Source organism: Pelophylax lessonae (assembly GCF_965119305.1).
Source record: "Pelophylax lessonae genome assembly, chromosome: 4".
Classification (NCBI taxonomy): domain Eukaryota; kingdom Metazoa; phylum Chordata; class Amphibia; order Anura; family Ranidae; genus Pelophylax; species Pelophylax lessonae.
Genome location: NC_138771.1, coordinates 485306884 through 485325518, shown reverse-complemented (window position 1 = coordinate 485325518; position 18635 = coordinate 485306884). Strand labels below are relative to the sequence as shown.

The window sequence follows — 18635 nt, the reverse complement described above, 5'->3', positions numbered from 1 at the left end:
ATTCAGAAAATTCAAATCAATTCAAATACCGTTCGGATTAAATTAGAATTCCATTGGAAATCCAAAATCTCAAATAACAAAAAATTTGTCTGAATTTCGATTCGGAATAAAACGAACCGCACATGTCTAAATGGTGTCCCTCGTTCCCACCTCAAAAAATTGGAAGGTATGTAATATTATAAAATCATAATAACAACAGCAACAACAACAACACAACAAAACAAAACAGGTGAACATAAAAGTGAAGGATTTGTGTGGTTGCATTAAGAAGCTAGATGCACGTACATACTGTAGCTGGGAACTCTGGGTTTTGTCTGAAGACTCAGGATAATAAATCAGATTACAGAGTCTCTGGCATGCTGAGAGTTCTTTCCAGTTCATCTTCTGATTGGCTGCCAGGAGTAGTGACATCAGTGTCACAACTCCAGTCACTCAGCAACCTACGCTGGCCATACACATGGCAATTTCAATCAGTTTTTAACCACTTATAGGCTAGGTTCACATATATGCGAATCAAATGCGTTTTCAACCACATACGATTCGCATAACATGTGAATCGGACTGGCTTTCAATGGAGCCGGTTTTCCCATGTCCGGGGCAGGCGCGGTTAATTTCTGAAAAGGATCCTGTGCGATTTTGATGCGAAGTTAGGTAAAAATTTGCACCTGAATCGCACCTGAACCAGTAAACAAAATTACGCCAGACTCTGGACTGCAAACTGCAGCCGGACATGGTGAACCTACTATCTAAATCACAAATACACATTTCACACTCGTGGACATCTCATTCACAAATCACTGGACCCCATCAGTGACCCAGACCCATCGTTTTGTAACATATTGTAAAATTTACCAATATCAAAGCTGCCATCGATGACCCCGACCAGCTTGGAGGGGATATTGAAACGTCTCTCTATCTGGGTGATCATGCTGCGGGAATAGACAAGCGCCAGGGATTTGGTGATGTAGGCAATGGACAAGGAGAAGAGAAAAACCTGAAAGCACAGGGGAAGACACCATGATAAATCTTATAAGGACAAATAGTAATGATCTATCTGGGTGATCATGCTGCGGGAATAGACAAGCGCCAGGGATTTGGTGATGTAGGCAATGGACAAGGAGAAGAGAAAAACCTGAAAGCACAGGGGAAGACACCATGATAAATCTTATAAGGACAAATAGTAATGAGAGGTAATAAATGAGAACTAGTCTCTGAGGTCTGACACTCCTCTCTTTATGTAGCCCAAATGCTGGCACTTGTGGTTCTGCAGCACCAGGAATACCCAAACCTCAGATAAATGATTTCCTAATCGTTGACACAGAAATGTGCTGAGAAGACAACAATTCGGATGTCACTGTGTAATTTCTGCAGCCACACCTCAATTTACAGAACAGTGCTGCAATTATAGGGCAATTGTATCTTATTGCCCTAATTGTAAATCTATAATATGTATATGGCACATGATCAGTAATCATTCCTCAAGAATTCTTTCCACATGACCTCATTCACTGCCTCTGGACTTTCATCACTTACAGTGCCTTGAAAAAGTATTCATACTCCTTGAAATTTTCCACATTTTGTCATGTTACAATCAAAACCTTGAATGTATTTAACTGGGATTTTTATGTGATAAACCAACACAAAGTGGAACATAATTGTGAAGTGGAAGTAAAATGATAAATTAATTTCATTTTTTTTTACAAATAACTATATAAAAAAAAAAACAAGCATTAAACATCTCACGGAGCACTGTTCAATCCATCATCCGAAAATGGAAAGATTATGCCACAAATGCAAACCTACCAAGACATGGCATTAATCAGAGAAGCAGCCATGGTAAATCTGGAGGGGCTGCAGAGATCCACAGCTCAGGTGGGAGAATCTGTCCATAGGACAACTATTAATCATGCGCTCCACAAATCTGGCCTTTATGGAAGAGTGGCAAGAAGAAAGCCATTGTTGAAAGAAAGCCATAAGAAGTCCCGTTTGCAGTTTGCGAGAAGCGATGTGGGGGACACAGCAAACATGTGGAAGAAGGTGCTCTGGTCAGATGAGACCAAAATTAAATTTTTGCCTAAAAGCAAAATATATGTATGGCAGAAAACTAACATTGCAAATCACCGTGAACACACCATGAAACATGGTGGTGCCAGCATCATGTTGTGGGGATGCTTTTCTTCAGTAGGGACAGGGAAGCTGATCAGAGTTGATGGGAAGTTGAATGGAGCCAAATACAGGGCAAGCTTAGATGAAAACCTGTTAGAGTCTGCAAAAGACTTGAGACTGGTGCCGAGGTTCACCATCTAGCAAGACAACGACCCTAAACATACAGCCAGAGCTACAATGAAATGGTTTAGATCAGAGGTGTAACTACAACCTTAAGCGCCCCAGTGCAAGAAACCATGGGGGGCCCTCCGACCCCATCCCGGGGCCCTTTTTCATGTTTTGCAGCAGGCCCCCTCCTGCTGTCTTGAGGCCCGCACATGGCAGTGGAACTCCAGGGCCCAGTTGCAAGTGCGACCTTTAAGACCCTGGTAGTTCTGCCACTGACCTTACTATTACTTGCAGGCATTTTGGAGGATGTAAGGGAGCACTCTTGAAGATATATGGGGGCAGTCTGCAGGTACTAAAACAGTACCTGCAGAGCACCCCCTTACATCCTCCTGAGTGCCCCCTTGGAATCAGTGGCAGTAGTGGTTGTGGGGGTGGGATTAGTAGTGGTGGTGGTAGGAGGGATGGGACCAGTGGCAGAGGGATGGTGGGAGGAATGAGATCAGTGGCAGAGGGATGGTGGGGGGAATGGGATCAGGGGCAGAGGGATGGTGGGGGGAATGGGATCAGGGTCAGAGGGATGGTGGGGGTGATGGGATGGAGGGAAAGGATCAATGGCGGGGGGATGGCATTGTGGTAAAGGGATGGGATCAGGGGCAGAGGGATGGTGGGGGGTATGGGATTGGGGGATGGGATCAGTGGCAGAGGGATGGTGGGGGGGGGTGGAGGGATGGGATCAGTGGCAGAGGGATGGTGGGGTGATGGGATGTAGGGATGGGATCAGGGGCAGAGGGAATGTGGGGGGTGGGATGGAGGGATGGGAACAGTGGAAGAGGGATGGTGGTGAAGGGATGGGATCAGGGGCAGAGGAATGATGGGAGGGATGGGATTAGTGGCAGAGGGATGGTGGGAGGGATGGGATCAGGGGCAGAGGGATGGTGGGGGAGATGGGATGGTGAGAGGGATGAGATGGAAGGAGATATGGGATCAGGGGCAGTGGGATGGTGGGGGGATGAGATGGAGGTATGAGGTCAGGGGCAGATGGATTATGGGGAGGGGTGGGATCAGTAGCAGAGGGATGGTGGTGGAGGGATGGGATCAGGGACAGAGGGATGGTAGGGGGTATGGTGGGTTGGGATAGGATCAGGGGCAGGGAGATGGGATGGAGTGATAGGATCAGTGGCAGAGGAATGGTGGGGAGATGGGATCAGGGGCAGAGGGATGGTGTGGGGAAGGGATGGTGGTAGGGGGATGGGATCAGTGGCAGAGGGATAGTGAGGGGGATGGGATGGTGACACTGGCACTCACCTGTTCTCAGTGTCAGTCGATCCCCCTCCTTGCTCAGCGCTCTAGGCCTGGCTTCACAGTGCCACCATTAGCAGCTCTCCCGACATGGGATTGGCCCTCTTCACACTACTGGCCCATCAGCTGATCAGCCGACTTTCTCCTCCACCCGACATTGATCTGCTTGGAGGAATGGGCGGAGCGCTGTGCCAGAAGTAGTGAGTGCTCACTCAGGCACAGTAATATAATGTCCCGACTGACATGATGCCTGAAATTAGCAGCGGCAGCAGTGGGTGGCGCCCACAGTGTACAACTATGTCCGGGATGTATTGCCCTGATCTTTGCCTAGAAGCGGAGGCAGTGGCCGGGCCCCCCCCCCCACAGTGGCTGAACTCCAGGGCCCAGTCACAAGTGCGACTGCTGCAACCCTGGTAGTTCTGCCACTGGTTTAGATCAAAGCATATTCATGTGTTAGAATGGTCCAGTCAAAGTCCAGACCTAAATCCAATTGAGAATATGTGACAAGACTTGAAAATTGCTGTTCACAGATGCTCTCCATCCAATCTGACAGAGCTTGAGCTATTTTACAAAGAAGAATGGGCAAAATGTCTACCTCTAGATGTGCAAAGTTGGTAGAGACATACCCAAAATGACTTGCAGCTGTAATTGCAGCAAAAGGTGGTTCTACAAAGTATTGACTCGGGGGGCTGAATACAAATGCTGCCACACTTTTCAGATATTTTTTTGTAAAAAATTTTGAAAACCATTTATCATTTTACTTCCATTTCACAATTATGTGCCAGTTTTTGATGGTCTATCACATAAAATCCCAATAAAATACATTTACGTTTTTGGTTGTAACATGACAAAATGTGGAAAATTTCAAGGGGTGTGAATACTTTTTTAAGGCACTGTATACTCAGTAGACAAAAAATGAAACCTCCTCCATTTAATGAGAACTGTCCTACTTTCCACTGAGGTGACATAAAAGGGAATAAACAACAGCAAATGGCTGAGAATGGGCTTAAAGTATCTCTTAATAGGCTTTAAATGGGGCTGTCATCAGATACTGTATATATTTTCAGGGTGTCTTCATTTATGATAAAGCCATCCATACACTGTTTGAAATTTGGCGTATTTGGCAGGGAAAAGACAAATTTAAATCAGTTTGCGGAAGTCTCTGTTCAACAGAAGTTGATAATGTATTCAAATAGACAAGTTAGAAAACTTTTCTCGATCAGCTGCTGAAGCTGCTGCAACTGCTGATCATTGTATTCTAACAGTAATGGGAGCTACAGTCAGAATATAATATCCCTTCAGCCCATGGGCTCAACAAAATTAAACTAAAGCCTGGTACACACTAACAGTTTTTTCAGGAGCCACTGTACTAACCATCCGACATTAGTACATCGATCTCCCCCGCCTAGCTATTGTGTTCTGCCAGTGGGGCCGGCCCCCCACCAGAACACTCTGATCAGAGCTCTCTGCTATTTGTGGAGTGGGAGTCAGTTGGCTGCTAGATTTCCAGAATGCTCGTCTGGCATCGCCAGCTTCTGTCGGACTGACAGACATATACACAGGCTGAATGTCAGCCATTTTTTTTTCTCCTGACATTCAGCCCGTGTGTATTTATGCCTATGCAGTTTGCTTTTGAGTGCTTCTGTAGTGCTTTTAACTGCGATTTTGCAGCGATTTGTGTTTTGCATTGTTTATGCTTTTTTTCTGGGCAAATTTGTTGTTGGTCAAATTATGCAACTGTTGCTGACTGGTGCTGCTCATAGAGTTGCTACTTTTTCTTCAAGCCAAACCTGAACACTTTAGTGGCGCACGGCTCATTTTTTTTGTTTTTGTATACACTATAGCAGGGGTCTCCAAACTTTCTAAACAAAGAGCCAGTTTACTGTCCTTCATACTTTAGGAGGGCTGGACTGTGGCCAGTGGGAGCAGAAAATTATCTGGTGTCAGTGGGAGTAAACAATGCCCCATCATTGGTATTAGTGGGAGGAATAGTGCCCCCTCATTGGTATCAACTGGAGGAATAGTGCCCCATCATTGGTATTAATGGGAGGAATAGTGCCCCATCATTGATATCAATGGGCCGAAAAGTGCCCTTTTATTGGTCTCAATGGGAGGAATTGTGCCCCATCATTGGTGTCAGTGTGAGGAATAGTGCCTCATCATTGTTGTCAGTGTGAGGAATAGTACCCCATCATTAGTGTCAGTGTGAGGAATAGTGCCCCATCATTGGTGTCAGTGTGAGGAATAGTACCCCATCATTAGTGTCAGTGTGAGGAATAGTGCTCCATCATTGGTGTCAGTGTGAGGAATAGTGCCCCATCATTAGTGTCAGTGTGAGGAATAGTGCCCCATCATTGGTGTCAGTGTGAGGAATAGTACCCCATCATTAGTGTCAGTGTGAGGAATAGTGCCCCATCATTGGTGTCAGTGTGAGGAATAGTGCCTCATCATTGTTGTCAGTGTGAGGAATAGTACCCCATCATTAGTGTCAGTGTGAGGAATAGTGCCCCATCATTGGTATCAGTGTGAGGAATAGTACCCCATCATTAGTGTCAGAGTGAGGAATAGTGCCCCATCAGTGGTGTCAGCGTTAGGAATAGTGCCCCATCATTAGTGTCAGTGTGAGGAATAGTGCCCCATCATTAGTGTCAGTGTGAGGAATAGTGCCCCATCATTAGTGTCAGTGGGAGGAATAGTGCCCCATCATTGCTGTCAGTGGGAGGAGTCGTTTCCCATCATTCAGCTTCGGGTGTGGCTGCTGGAAGGTTCTCTGGCTGTGTGTCTGTTGCTGCTCCAGGTGATCTGTTTGAGAGGGGAGTGAGGTGAAATCCCTCCCAGCTCTCCTGGCCCCCTTCTGGGGAAGCCATGGAGGCCAGCAGGGCCTCTCCTGCTGGAGGCTCTCAGACATCCCCTGGGCGGATGGATGGCACCCCTGCTCCTGTGCAGCCCGTGGTTGGTGATCTCTCTGCACCTGGTGAGGATGAAGATGCTGGATCCATTCGGGAGCGAGTGGTGGCCGGGATCAAAGTCCTCAATAAGGAGAGAGACAAGCTCTACAAGCTTAGAGCGGATTTAAAGCGCCTGAGAAAGCAGCGTGAAGGCTTGTTCAGCAAGAACCGTGGATCAATGGATTCAGAGGTCCAATTAGCGAAAGTCCGTGTGGATCATCAAGAAACTATCGTGGCCATGATGGAAGGCAGGGATGGTCCCTTCAGGGAGAAGTTTTGCAATGAACGGAGGTTTGCAAAGATGGAGGTGGAGGAGGAGACCCCCGGTTCTGACCCCCTTCCCCCCCAAGGTGAGGTAAGCAGCCCATTGCCATCTCAGGGCTCAGGAGGCATGTTGAAAGTTATACAGGTAATGGAGTCTCCAATGCAGGAAGATCAGCTGGTGTTTGGTGATGTGGAGGACTTACCTGAGAGTGTGCCTGATAAAGTAAAGTATATAAAGCCCCAGCTTACAGATAAAACAGTTTTTGTGCCTTTTAGCACCTTGCCTAATGATGGGTTTCCTAATGACACTCAGTGTGATTCCCCTATGCTCAGCAATGTTGTGCCTGCTGCTGATGTCTCTAAACAGGAAAAGTTGTGTTTAAAAAATGACATTTCTGCTGAAGAACCACAAAACCCAGAAGAGCCGATTAACCCCCCTTCTGCTGAGCTTAAAACTATTTCAGTCACTGTTGAACAGGACTCTACAGCGCAGCAGCAGGAAACATCTGGTACTGCATCAGAAACAGTTATCCCTAATAACATTGCAGGCATGGTGGATCCCACCATTATATGTGGAACTGATAATGCTGCTTGTTTAGGCCAAGCTGGTAAAAATAATAATAGTAGTGTACCTGATAATGTGACATCAGTGTGGGGTCTTGGCCCTAATAAGCCTACATTTGCACAGGTGGTAAGCTGTGCTCCTGGCAATATCACCAAGCCAGGGTTACAATCAAGGAGGAGCTCTGCTTCTAATCAGGGTTTTCCCTCGCGGGCTGCCACTATGAGCACCATTGGATCTGGTATTGGATCTATGGCTTCTGCTGGGGGTCCAAGGCGGAACGTAGTCCTCCTTAAATGGGAAGGTGGTGCAGTCCCTCTAGCAAGGCGTATGGTGGTGGACCTGATCTTAGATATGGGTTTTGGGGCTAATGACCTATATGCCCTGATACATGTGGCTGGAAGCCGGGAATACACAGTTAGTTTCACCAGACCAGAGGGTCTTGACTTGTTCTGGGAACGATATATGGCTCGGTGCAGGTCAAGACCCGAATGGGAAGGTCTGGTGCCAGTGGCAGTTTCCCAAAGGTCAACAGTGAAGAAAATTACTATTGTCCTTACAAATGAGAGTGTTCCTGCTCGGGACTTAGAGGTCTGGTTGAGAAATTATGGGGATGTTTTGACCAGGCCGGATAAAATTCATGATGAGCGTGGCATCTGGACCGGGGGTTGGTCGGTAACGGTCAGGTTGGCTAGGGATGGGAATGTTGTCCGTCACCTGCCCTCCTCTGCCTTTATAGGGAGGGATAGGATGACCATTTTTTATCCCGGTCAGCCAAAACTGTGTCACCGCTGTGGAGAAAAGGGGCATTTTAGCTCCTCTTGTTCAGCTCTGATCTGTTCAGTGTGTCGGGGGCAGGGTCATGTGGCCAGGGACTGCACCCAGGCGATAAGGTGCAACCTGTGCCTGCGCCTTGGCCACCCCTACAGCCGATGTCCTGAAGCCTGGCATAATATGGATAGAGAGGTGATAGATGATCTGTTAAGGCTGGACAGGATGGAGGATGAGGCCCCTGTTGTACCACCCTCCTCTGCGGTGACTGACCCCCCTGGTCTTGTGCAGGATCCCTCCCTAGTCCCTGTGCCCACCCCTCCTGTATCTGTAAGTTTTCCTTCTGTGTCTGTCCCTGTGTCCCCCCAGCCTACTGTACCGGCTCCTCTTGTGTCAGAATCTGCCAAGTCTGTGCCCCCTGAGTCAGTTATTCCCGATCAGTCTTCCCTTCCTAAGTGTGACCTTAAAGAAGCCCCCCACCCACCAGGAGTGGTAGAGGGTACCAAAAAGGGTGCTGCTGCGGCTTCCTCTGTAAAGAAGTCTTCTGTGAAGACTTCAAAGAAGAAGAAGAAAACAAGAGATGAAAGCATCTCTGAATCTGACCTTCAGTACCTGGAGGAGAGAAGGAAGGTTGTGAGGCGGAAGAGACAGACGGTGAGGACGGAACAGGGACAGGATGCCTCAGTGACTGTCTCCAACCGTTCTAGGGCTTCTGCTTGGAATATCTCCTCATCTGGGGATTCTTCTGAGCAGAATTCAGAAATTGAAATGGAGTTGGAGGAGGCTTCAAGAAAGAGAGAGGCTTCTGGTGATGAGCAGCAGAGGGGAGCTAAGAAGCAATCCACCCAATAACCCAAATGGCGGTTCCCCCTCCGTTAAAAGTGGTGACAATAAATGTCGCCAGCATTAAGTCGGTAAGAGCTCGTTCTATGGCCTTATTTTTGTACAGCCAATTAGATGCTGAAATTTTATTTTTGCAGGAGACTAGGCTCACCTCCTTGGCAGATATTCATATGGCCAAGAGAGAGTGGAGGTATGGTCCATCTTACTGGTCTCTTGCGGCCGAGCCTTACGGCGGGGTGGCGGTGTTGTTTAAAACCGGCATGGTAACTGTCCGGCGGGTTATTGAGGTGGAGATTGGGAGATGTATGGTCTTAGACGTTCTTGTGGGAGGGCAGGACCTGCGCCTAATTAATATTTATGGGCCGCACACAAAGTGGGACAGGAAATGCCTTTTTACAAGGATCAAGCCATTTCTTTTTACATCCCGGCAAGTGGTTTTTGGAGGTGACTTTAATACTGTGACTAGGCCCAAGGACAGGAAGGACTTCAATGACCGGCTGGGATATGATAGCGTTTTTTTAAATAGTATGGTTAGGGATGCTGGTCTTGTGGATGTGCACATTAAGCACCTCCCGGATGACACAGGGTTCACCTTTCATCGAGGTAATAGTCAGAGTAGGATAGATAGGTTTTTTTTGAAGGAGGCCTCTGCTTTCTCACCCCCAGTGGTGCAGGCGGTGGAGTTCTCTGATCACTGTATGCTATCTGTGGTCTTGAATGCTTCAGATTTCCCTCAGAGGGGCAAAGGCATCTGGAGATTAAATTCGACTCTCCTTGAGGAAGAACATGTTAGACAATCCTTTGAGGAATTCTTTCAGGCACAGGTGACCATCCTGGACTTTTGTAGCAGCAAGGCTGAGTGGTGGGAGCTGACCAAAAAGAGGATTGCTGGATTCTTCAGGGGCCTAGCCAATAAAAAACAGTTTAATAGATACATGACCTACCAACGTTTGCGGAGGAAGCTGGATATTCTTGTCTCGAGAGGAGGAGATCCTGGGGCAATCTCTGAAGTGAAAATCCTCCTCAGGAAGTGTCAATATGACCGGCATACCTCTTTGGTTCTGGAGCGGGACTATGGGAAATACCACTCGCCTGACCCTTACCAGAACTGCAAACAGGGTGTAGCTGTTAAGATGGTCGTTGGCCTTAAGGATAGTACAGGTTCCTTGACAAAGTCCAGGTCAGGGATCCTGGAGGTCGTGAGGTCTTTTTATGCTGAACTTCTTGGGAGGAAGGAGCTTGACCGAGACAAGATGGAAAGCTTTTTGGACTCTATTCCAGGTCTAAATGGTGGAGATGTCCCTTTGATGAATTTGACAGAAGAGATCACAGTTGAAGAGGTGACGAGGGCAATTGAACAGCTTGCCATCAAGAAGTCACCTGGACCGGATAGTCTGACGGCTGAGTTTTACAAAGCCTTTAAGTCTATTCTGGCCCCACATTTGGTAGAGATTTTTAACAGTTGTCTTGCTGAGGGGGTGCTTCCCCCTTCCATGAGACACTCAGCTGTGATTCTTCTTTCAAAAGGTAAAGATCCTTCGATGATTGAGAATTGGCGCCCCATCAGCCTTCTCAATGTCGATAGAAAGGTGCTGGCGAAGATACTTTTCTGGCGCCTATCGGCAGTAGCAGAGTCTTTGCTTTCTCGCCATCAGCACTGTTCGATCCAGGGTGGGAGCACCTTCACAGCGGTTTTAGCTGTCCGGGAGGCCTTGGAGCAGTGCAGGGCTGCAGGCTGGGGAAAGTATCTACTGGCATTGGATCAGGCAAAGGCTTTCGATCGTGTCAACCATGAGTACCTGTGGTTGCTCTTTAGTAAGTACGGTCTGCCGGGTGGTTTTGTCGATTGGTTAAAAGTTTTGTATAAGGGGGCAGAAAGCTTCCCTCTTGTTAATGGTTGGGTTGGACAGTCCTTTGAGGTTGGTTCTGGGGTGCGCCAGGGTTGTCCGCTGAGTCCCCTGCTCTATGTGTTTGCAATCGACCCCTTCATCAGGAGGCTAGAGAGCAGCATGTTGTGTGGGGTACCAGTGGGAATCCCGGGTGAGCCGCCTTTGAGGGTTGTTGCCTATGCGGATGATGTGTCAGTGATTGTCACTGGGACAGATGAAGCGGAGGAGGTGGTCTCTCTGACATCACGGTACTCTGAAGCATCAGGCTCCAAGATCAATCAGGAAAAGAGTGAAGTTTTTTGGATGGGAAAGGAAGGTGAGGGGTTTGATCTCCCGGACACTTTTCCAGTGCCCCAGGAAAAAATTAAGATATTAGGCATTGAATTTGGACCTGGCGATTATGGCCTCAAAAACTGGGAGGGCAGGCTGGAAGTTGCCAATACTAAGGTGGTCAGCTGGAAGAGATGGAAGTTATCTCTGAGGGAAAGGGTTGATCTGATTAAGACTTACCTGATACCGATCTTCTTGTATGTCAGCCCTGTCTGCATCTTGCCAGTGTCTCTCTATGCTAGGATCTATAGTGTGTTCTTCCAGATGCTGTGGGGGAACAGACTGAACCCCATCAAGAGGAATGTCACCTATCTATCCAGGAGGGAGGGTGGCTTAGGTATGGTCAACCCCGTTCTTTTCTTTTCACTGCTATTTCTCAAGTTTAACATTGGTAGTATGCTTGCAGTGGAACCTCCTGGATGGGCAGGCATGTTTAGATCTTGGTTTAGGCCTTTTCTGCGACTTTGGGAAGAAGGTGGCCAAGTGAAGAATCTCAGGGGTCATCGTGGTCAGCTCCCAGCCTATGTCGCTCCGTGTCTGAAGTTGCTGCGGCAGTGGCGACTGTCGGCTGAAGATCTCAGATCCGCTCCGAGGAAAGTCCTTATGAGCCGAGTCTTGAGTGAAGTCTTTCATGACCCACTGGCCTTAAGGGATTGCCTAGGCCCAATTTTGAGGGAAGGGTTAAGATTGATTAATTTGGCTAGAGTCCCCCTTAAATTCAGGGATCTGGCCTGGTTGTGCTTCCACGGGAGGCTCTATGTTCGGGGCAATTTGAAATTCCGCAGTGGGATGGATCGTGGTTGTCCTCGGGAGGAATGTGCAGGTGAGGAGGAGACTATGGACCATTTTCTGCTTCGTTGCCCTTTTAACATAGAGGTATACAAACAGGTTGGGCAGGCCCTCGGTGTTCCTTTCCTCTCCAGGCTGGGTTATGCTGAGTGGGTGTACGGAGCATTCAATACTGGTGGGGGCTTTTGTTTGGATACACTTTTTTTAGTTAGTTTAGTAGTCCGTTATTACACATGGAACGCACGGTGTCAGGTCACCCTTCGGCGTAAAATCCTTCCTGTTCAGGTGGTGGTGTGTGACATTCTGCATGAGGTGGGGAAGATTCGGGCGCTTGAGAGAGACAAGTGGGGTCAGAGGGCTTGGCTGAAGGCGTGGAGGGGTTTCAAGCCTCCCTGACTGCCAGGAGTCTCTTTCCCGGGTGTGGCTTTCTGTCTCTTATCACCCTAGATTTTTTCTTAATGCTCAGTTTTTGATAAATGGCTGCATACATAGGTGATGGGTTGTGCCTCTTAGGCCCTCTCTGCTGCTTTATGTAAATAGTTTTCTAAGAATGTTGGAAGTGGATTATGTATATATTGTATATATTCTGCACATGGATGTGAATTCCTTTGTTTTTTTTGTTGGAATATTGTACTATAGTTCTGTTTTTTACTTTTGTATAAAATATGTTGCTTGATTCTTTTCAATAAAAGATCAATAGTGCCCCATCAGTGGTGTCAGCGTGAGGAATAGTGCCCCATCATTAGTGTCAGTGTGAGGAATAGTGCCCCATCATTAGTGTCAGTGTGAGGAATAGTGCCCCATCATTAGTGTCAGTGTGAGGAATAGTGCCCCATCATTAGTGTCAGTGTGAGGAATAGTGCTTCATCATTGGTGTCAGTGTGAGGAATAGTGCCCCATCATTAGTGTCAGTGTGAGGAATAGTGCCCCATCATTGGTGTCAGTGTGAGGAATAGTGCTCCATCATTAGTGTCAGGGTGAGGAATAGTGCCTCATCATTGGTGTCAGTGTGAGGAATAGTGCCCCATCATTAGTGTCAGTGTGAGGAATAGTGCCCCATCATTAGTGTCAGTGTGAGGAATAGTGCCCCATCATTGGTGTCAGTGTGAGGAATAGTGCCCCATCATTAGTGTCAGTGTGAGGAATAGTGCCCCATCATTGGTGTCAGTGTGAGGAATAGTGCCCCATCATTAGTGTCAGTGTGAGGAATAGTGCCTCATCATTGGTGTCAGTGTGAGGAATAGTGCCTCATCATTGGTGTCAGTGTGAGGAATAGTGCCCCATCATGAGTGTCAGTGTGAGGAATAGTGCCCCATCATTGGTGTCAGTGTGAGGAATAGTACCCCATCATTAGTGTCAGTGTGAGGAATAGTGCCCCATCATTAGTGTCAGTTGAGGAATGGTGCCTCATCATTGGTGTCAGTGTGAGGAATAGTGCCCCATCATTAGTGTCAGTGTGAGGAATAGTGCCCCATCATTGGTGTCAGTGTGAGGAATAGTGCCCCATCATTAGTGTCAGTGTGAGGAATAGTGCCCCATCATTGGTGTCAGTGTGAGGAATAGTGCCCCATCATTAGTGTCAGTGTGAGGAATAGTGCCCCATCATTGGTGTCAGTGTGAGGAATAGTGCCCCATCATTAGTGTCAGTGTGAGGAATAGTGCCCCATCATTGGTGTCAGTGTGAGGAATAGTGCCCCATCATTAGTGTCAGTGTGAGGAATAGTGCCCCATCATTGGTATCAGTGTGAGGAATAGTGTCCAATCATTGCTGTCAGTGGGAGGAGTAGTTTCCCATCATTCAGCTTCGGGTGTGGCTGCTGGAAGGTTCTCTGGCTGTGTGTCTGGAGCTGCTGCAGGTGATCTGTGTAAGAGGGTGTGAGGTGAAATCCCTCCCAGCTCTCCTGGCCCCCTTCTGGGGAAGCCATGGAGGCCAGCAGGGCCTCTCCTGCTGGAGGCTCTCAGACATCCCCTGGGCGGATGGATGGCACCCCTGCTCCTGTGCAGCCCGTGGTTGGTGATCTCTCTGCACCTGGTGAGGATGAAGATGCTGGATCCATTCGGGAGCGAGTGGTGGCCGGGATCAAAGTCCTCAATAAGGAGAGAGACAAGCTCTACAAGCTTAGAGCGGATTTAAAGCGCCTGAGAAAGCAGCGTGAAGGCTTGTTCAGCAAGAACCGCGGATCCATGGATTTAGAGGTCCAATTAGCGAAAGTCCGTGTGGATCATCAAGAAACTATCGTGGCCATGATGGAAGGCAGGGATGGTCCCTTCAGGGAGAAATTTTGCAATGAACGGAGGTTTGCAAAGATGGAGGTGGAGGAGGAGACCCCCGGTTCTGACCCCCTTCCCCCTCAAGGTGAGGTAAGCAGCCCATTGCCATCTCAGGGCTCAGGAGGCATGTTGAAAGTTATACAGGTAATGGAGTCTCCAATGCAGGAAGATCAGCTGGTGTTTGGTGATGTGGAGGACTTACCTGAGAGTGTGCCTGATAAAGTAAAGTATATAAAGCCCCAGCTTACAGATAAAACAGTTTTTGTGCCTTTTAGCACCTTGCCTAGTGATGGGTTTCCTAATGACACTCAGGGTGATTCCCCTATGCTCAGCAATGTTGTGCCTGCTGCTGATGTCTCTACACAGGAAAAGTTGTGTTTAAAAAATGACATTTCTGCTGAAGAACCACAAAACCCAGAAGAGCCGATTAACCCCCCTTCTGCTGAGCTTAAAACTATTTCAGTCACTGTTGAACAGGACTCTACAGCGCAGCAGCAGGAAACATCTGGTACTGCATCAGAAACAGTTATCCCTAATAACATTGCAGGCATGGTGGATCCCACCATTATATGTGGAACTGATAATGCTGCTTGTTAAGGCCAAGCTGGTAAAAATAATAATAGTAGTGTACCTGATAATGTGACATCAGTGTGGGGTCTTGGCCCTAAAAAACCTACATTTGCACAGGTGGTAAGCTGTGCTCCTGGCAATATCACCAAGCCAGGGTTACAATCAAGGAGGAGCTCTGCTTCTAATCAGGGTTTTCCCTCGCGGGCTGCCACTATGAGCACCATTGGATCTGGTATTGGATCTATGGCTTCTGCTGGGGGTCCAAGGCGGAACGTAGTCCTCCTTAAATGGGAAGGTGGTGCAGTCCCTCTAGCAAGGCGTATGGTGGTGGACCTGATCTTAGATATGGGTTTTGGGGCTAATGACCTATATGCCCTGATACATGTGGCTGGAAGCCGGGAATACACAGTTAGTTTCACCAGACCAGAGGGTCTTGACTTGTTCTGGGAACGATATATGGCTCGGTGCAGGTCAAGACCCGAATGGGAAGGTCTGGTGCCAGTGGCAGTTTCCCAAAGGTCAACAGTGAAGAAAATTACTATTGTCCTTACAAATGAGAGTGTTCCTGCTCGGGACTTAGAGGTCTGGTTGAGAAATTATGGGGATGTTTTGACCAGGCCGGATAAAATTCATGATGAGTGTGGCATCTGGACCGGGGGTTGGTCGGTAATAGTCAGGTTGGCTAGGGATGGGAATGTTGTCCGTCACCTGCCCTCCTCTGCTTTTATAGGGAGGGATAGGATGACTATTTTTTATCCCGGTCAGCCAAAACTGTGTCACCGCTGTGGAGAAAAGGGGCATTTTAGCTCCTCTTGTTCAGCACTGATCTGTTCAGTGTGTCGGGGACAGGGTCATGTGGCCAGGGACTGCACCCAGGCGATAAGGTGCAACCTGTGCCTGCGCCTTGGCCACCCCTACAGCCGATGTCCTGAAGCCTGGCATAATATGGATAGAGAGGTGATAGATGATCTGTTAAGGATGGACAGGATGGAGGATGAGGCCCCTGTTGTACCACCCTCCTCTGCGGTGACTGACCCCCCTGGTCTTGTGCAGGATCCCTCCCTAGTCCCTGTGCCCACCCCTCCTGTATCTGTAAGTTTTCCTTCTGTGTCTGTCTCTGTGTCCCCCCAGCCTACTGTCCCTGCTCCTCTTGTGTCAGAATCTGCCAAGTCTGTGCCCCCTGAGTCAGTTATTCCCGATCAGTCTTCCCTTCCTAAGTGTGACCTTAAAGAAGCCCCCCACCCACCAGGAGTGGTAGAGGGTACCAAAAAGGGTGCTGCTGCGGCTTCCTCTGTAAAGAAGTCTTCTGTGAAGACTTCAAAGAAGAAGAAGAAAACAAGAGATGAAAGCATCTCTGAATCTGACCTTCAGTACCTGGAGGAGAGAAGGAAGGTTGTGAGGCGGAAGAGACAGACGGTGAGGACGGAACAGGGACAGGATGCCTCAGTGACTGTCTCCAACCGTTCTAGGGCTTCTGCTTGGGATATCTCCTCATCTGGGGATTCTTCTGAGCAGAATTCAGATATTGAAATGGAGTTGGAGGAGGCTTCAAGAAAGAGAGAGGCTTCTGGTGATGAGCAGCAGAGGGGAGCTAAGAAGCAATCCACCCAATAACCCAAATGGCGGTTCCCCCTACGTTAAAAGTGGTGACAATAAATGTCGCCAGCATTAAGTCGGTAAGAGCTCGTTCTATGGCCTTATTTTTGTTCAGCCAATTAGATGCTGAAATTTTATTTTTGCAGGAGACTAGGCTCACCTCCTTGGCAGATATTCATATGGCCAAGAGAGAGTGGAGGTATGGTCCATCCTACTGGTCTCTTGCGGCCGAGCCTTACGGCGGGGTGGCGGTGTTGTTTAAAACCGGCATGGTAACTGTCCGGCGGGTTATTGAGGTGGAGATTGGGAGATGTATGGTCTTAGACGTCCTTGTGGGAGGGCAGGACCTGCGCCTAATTAATATTTATGGGCCGCACACAAAGTGGGACAGGAAATGCCTTTTTACAAGGATCAAGCCATTTCTTTTTACATCCCGGCAAGTGGTTTTTGGAGGTGACTTTAATACTGTGACTAGGCCCAAGGACAGGAAGGACTACAATGACCGGCTGGGATATGATAGCGTTTTTTTAAATAGTATGGTTAGGGATGCTGGTCTTGTGGATGTGCACATTAAGCACCTCCCGGATGACACAGGGTTCACCTTTCATCGAGGTAATAGTCAGAGTAGGATAGATAGGTTTTTTTTGAAGGAGGCCTCTGCTTTCTCACCCCCAGTGGTGCAGGCGGTGGAGTTCTCTGATCACTGTATGCTATCTGTGGTCTTGAATGCTTCAGATTTCCCTCAGAGGGGAAAAGGCATCTGGAGATTAAATTCGACTCTCCTTGAGGAAGAACATGTTAGACAATCCTTTGAGGAATTCTTTCAGGCACAGGTGACCATCCTGGACTTTTGTAGCAGCAAGGCTGAGTGGTGGGAGCTGACCAAAAAGAGGATTGCTGGATTCTTCAGGGGCCTAGCCAATAAAAAACATTTTAATAGATACATGACCTACCAACGTTTGCGGAGGAAGCTGGATATTCTTGTCTCGAGAGGAGGAGATCCTGGGGCAATCTCTGAAGTGAAAATCCTCCTCAGGAAGTGTCAATATGACCGGCATACCTCTTTGGCTCTGGAGCGGGACTATGGGAAATACCACTCGCCTGACCCTTACCAGAACTGCAAACAGGGTGTAGCTGTTAAGATGGTCGTTGGCCTTAAGGATAGTACAGGTTCCTTGACAAAGTCCAGGTCAGGGATCCTGGAGGTCGTGAGGTCTTTTTATGCTGAACTTCTTGGGAGGAAGGAGCTTGACCGGGACAAGATGGAAAGCTTTTTGGACTCTATTCCAGGTCTAAATGGTGGAGATGTCCCTTTGATGAATTTGACAGAAGAGATCACAGTTGAAGAGGTGACGAGGGCAATTGAACAGCTTGCCATCAAGAAGTCACCTGGACCGGATGGTCTGACGGCTGAGTTTTACAAAGCCTTTAAGTCTATTCTGGCCCCACATTTGGTAGAGATTTTTAACAGTTGTCTTGCTGAGGGGGTGCTTCCCACTTCCATGAGACACTCAGCTGTGATTCTTCTTTCAAAAGGTAAAGATCCTTCGATGATTGAGAATTGGCGCCCCATCAGCCTTCTCAATGTCGATAGAAAGGTGCTGGCGAAGATACTTTTCTGGCGCCTATCGGCAGTAGCAGAGTCTTTGCTTTCTCGCCATCAGCACTGTTCGATCCAGGGTAGGAGCACCTTCACAGCGGTTTTAGCTGTCCGGGAGGCCTTGGAGCAGTGCAGGGCTGCAGGCTGGGGAAAGTATCTACTGGCATTGGATCAGGCAAAGGCTTTCGATCGTGTCAACCATGAGTACCTGTGGTTGCTCTTTAGTAAGTACGGTCTGCCGGGTGGTTTTGTCGATTGGTTAAAAGTTTTGTATAAGGGGGCAGAAAGTTTCCCTCTTGTTAATGGTTGGGTTGGACAGTCCTTTGAGGTTGGTTCTGGGGTGCGCCAGGGTTGTCCGCTGAGTCCCCTGCTCTATGTGTTTGCAATCGACCCCTTCATCAGGAGGCTAGAGAGCAGCATGTTGTGTGGGGTACCAGTGGGAATCCCGGGTGAGCCGCCTTTGAGGGTTGTTGCCTATGCGATGATGTGTCAGTGATTGTCACTGGGACAGATGAAGCGGAGGAGGTGGTCTCTCTGACATCACGGTACTCTGAAGCATCAGGCTCCAAGATCAATCAGGAAAAGAGTGAAGTTTTTTGGATGGGAAAGGAAGGTGAGGGGTTTGATCT

General features: G+C 48.2%; 1 protein-coding gene across 1 annotated transcript in view; it reads right to left on the bottom strand.

Annotated features, from left to right (window-relative positions):
• LOC309553268 (solute carrier organic anion transporter family member 1A2-like) overlaps positions 1–18635 on the bottom strand; it is a 67154-nt gene that overhangs the window by 36109 nt on the left and 12410 nt on the right. Inside the window, exon 2 of the mRNA XM_082254269.1 lies at positions 853–994. Within this exon, the coding sequence (XP_082110395.1) occupies positions 853–994 (142 nt within the window). The remainder of the gene's footprint in view (positions 1–852; positions 995–18635) is intronic.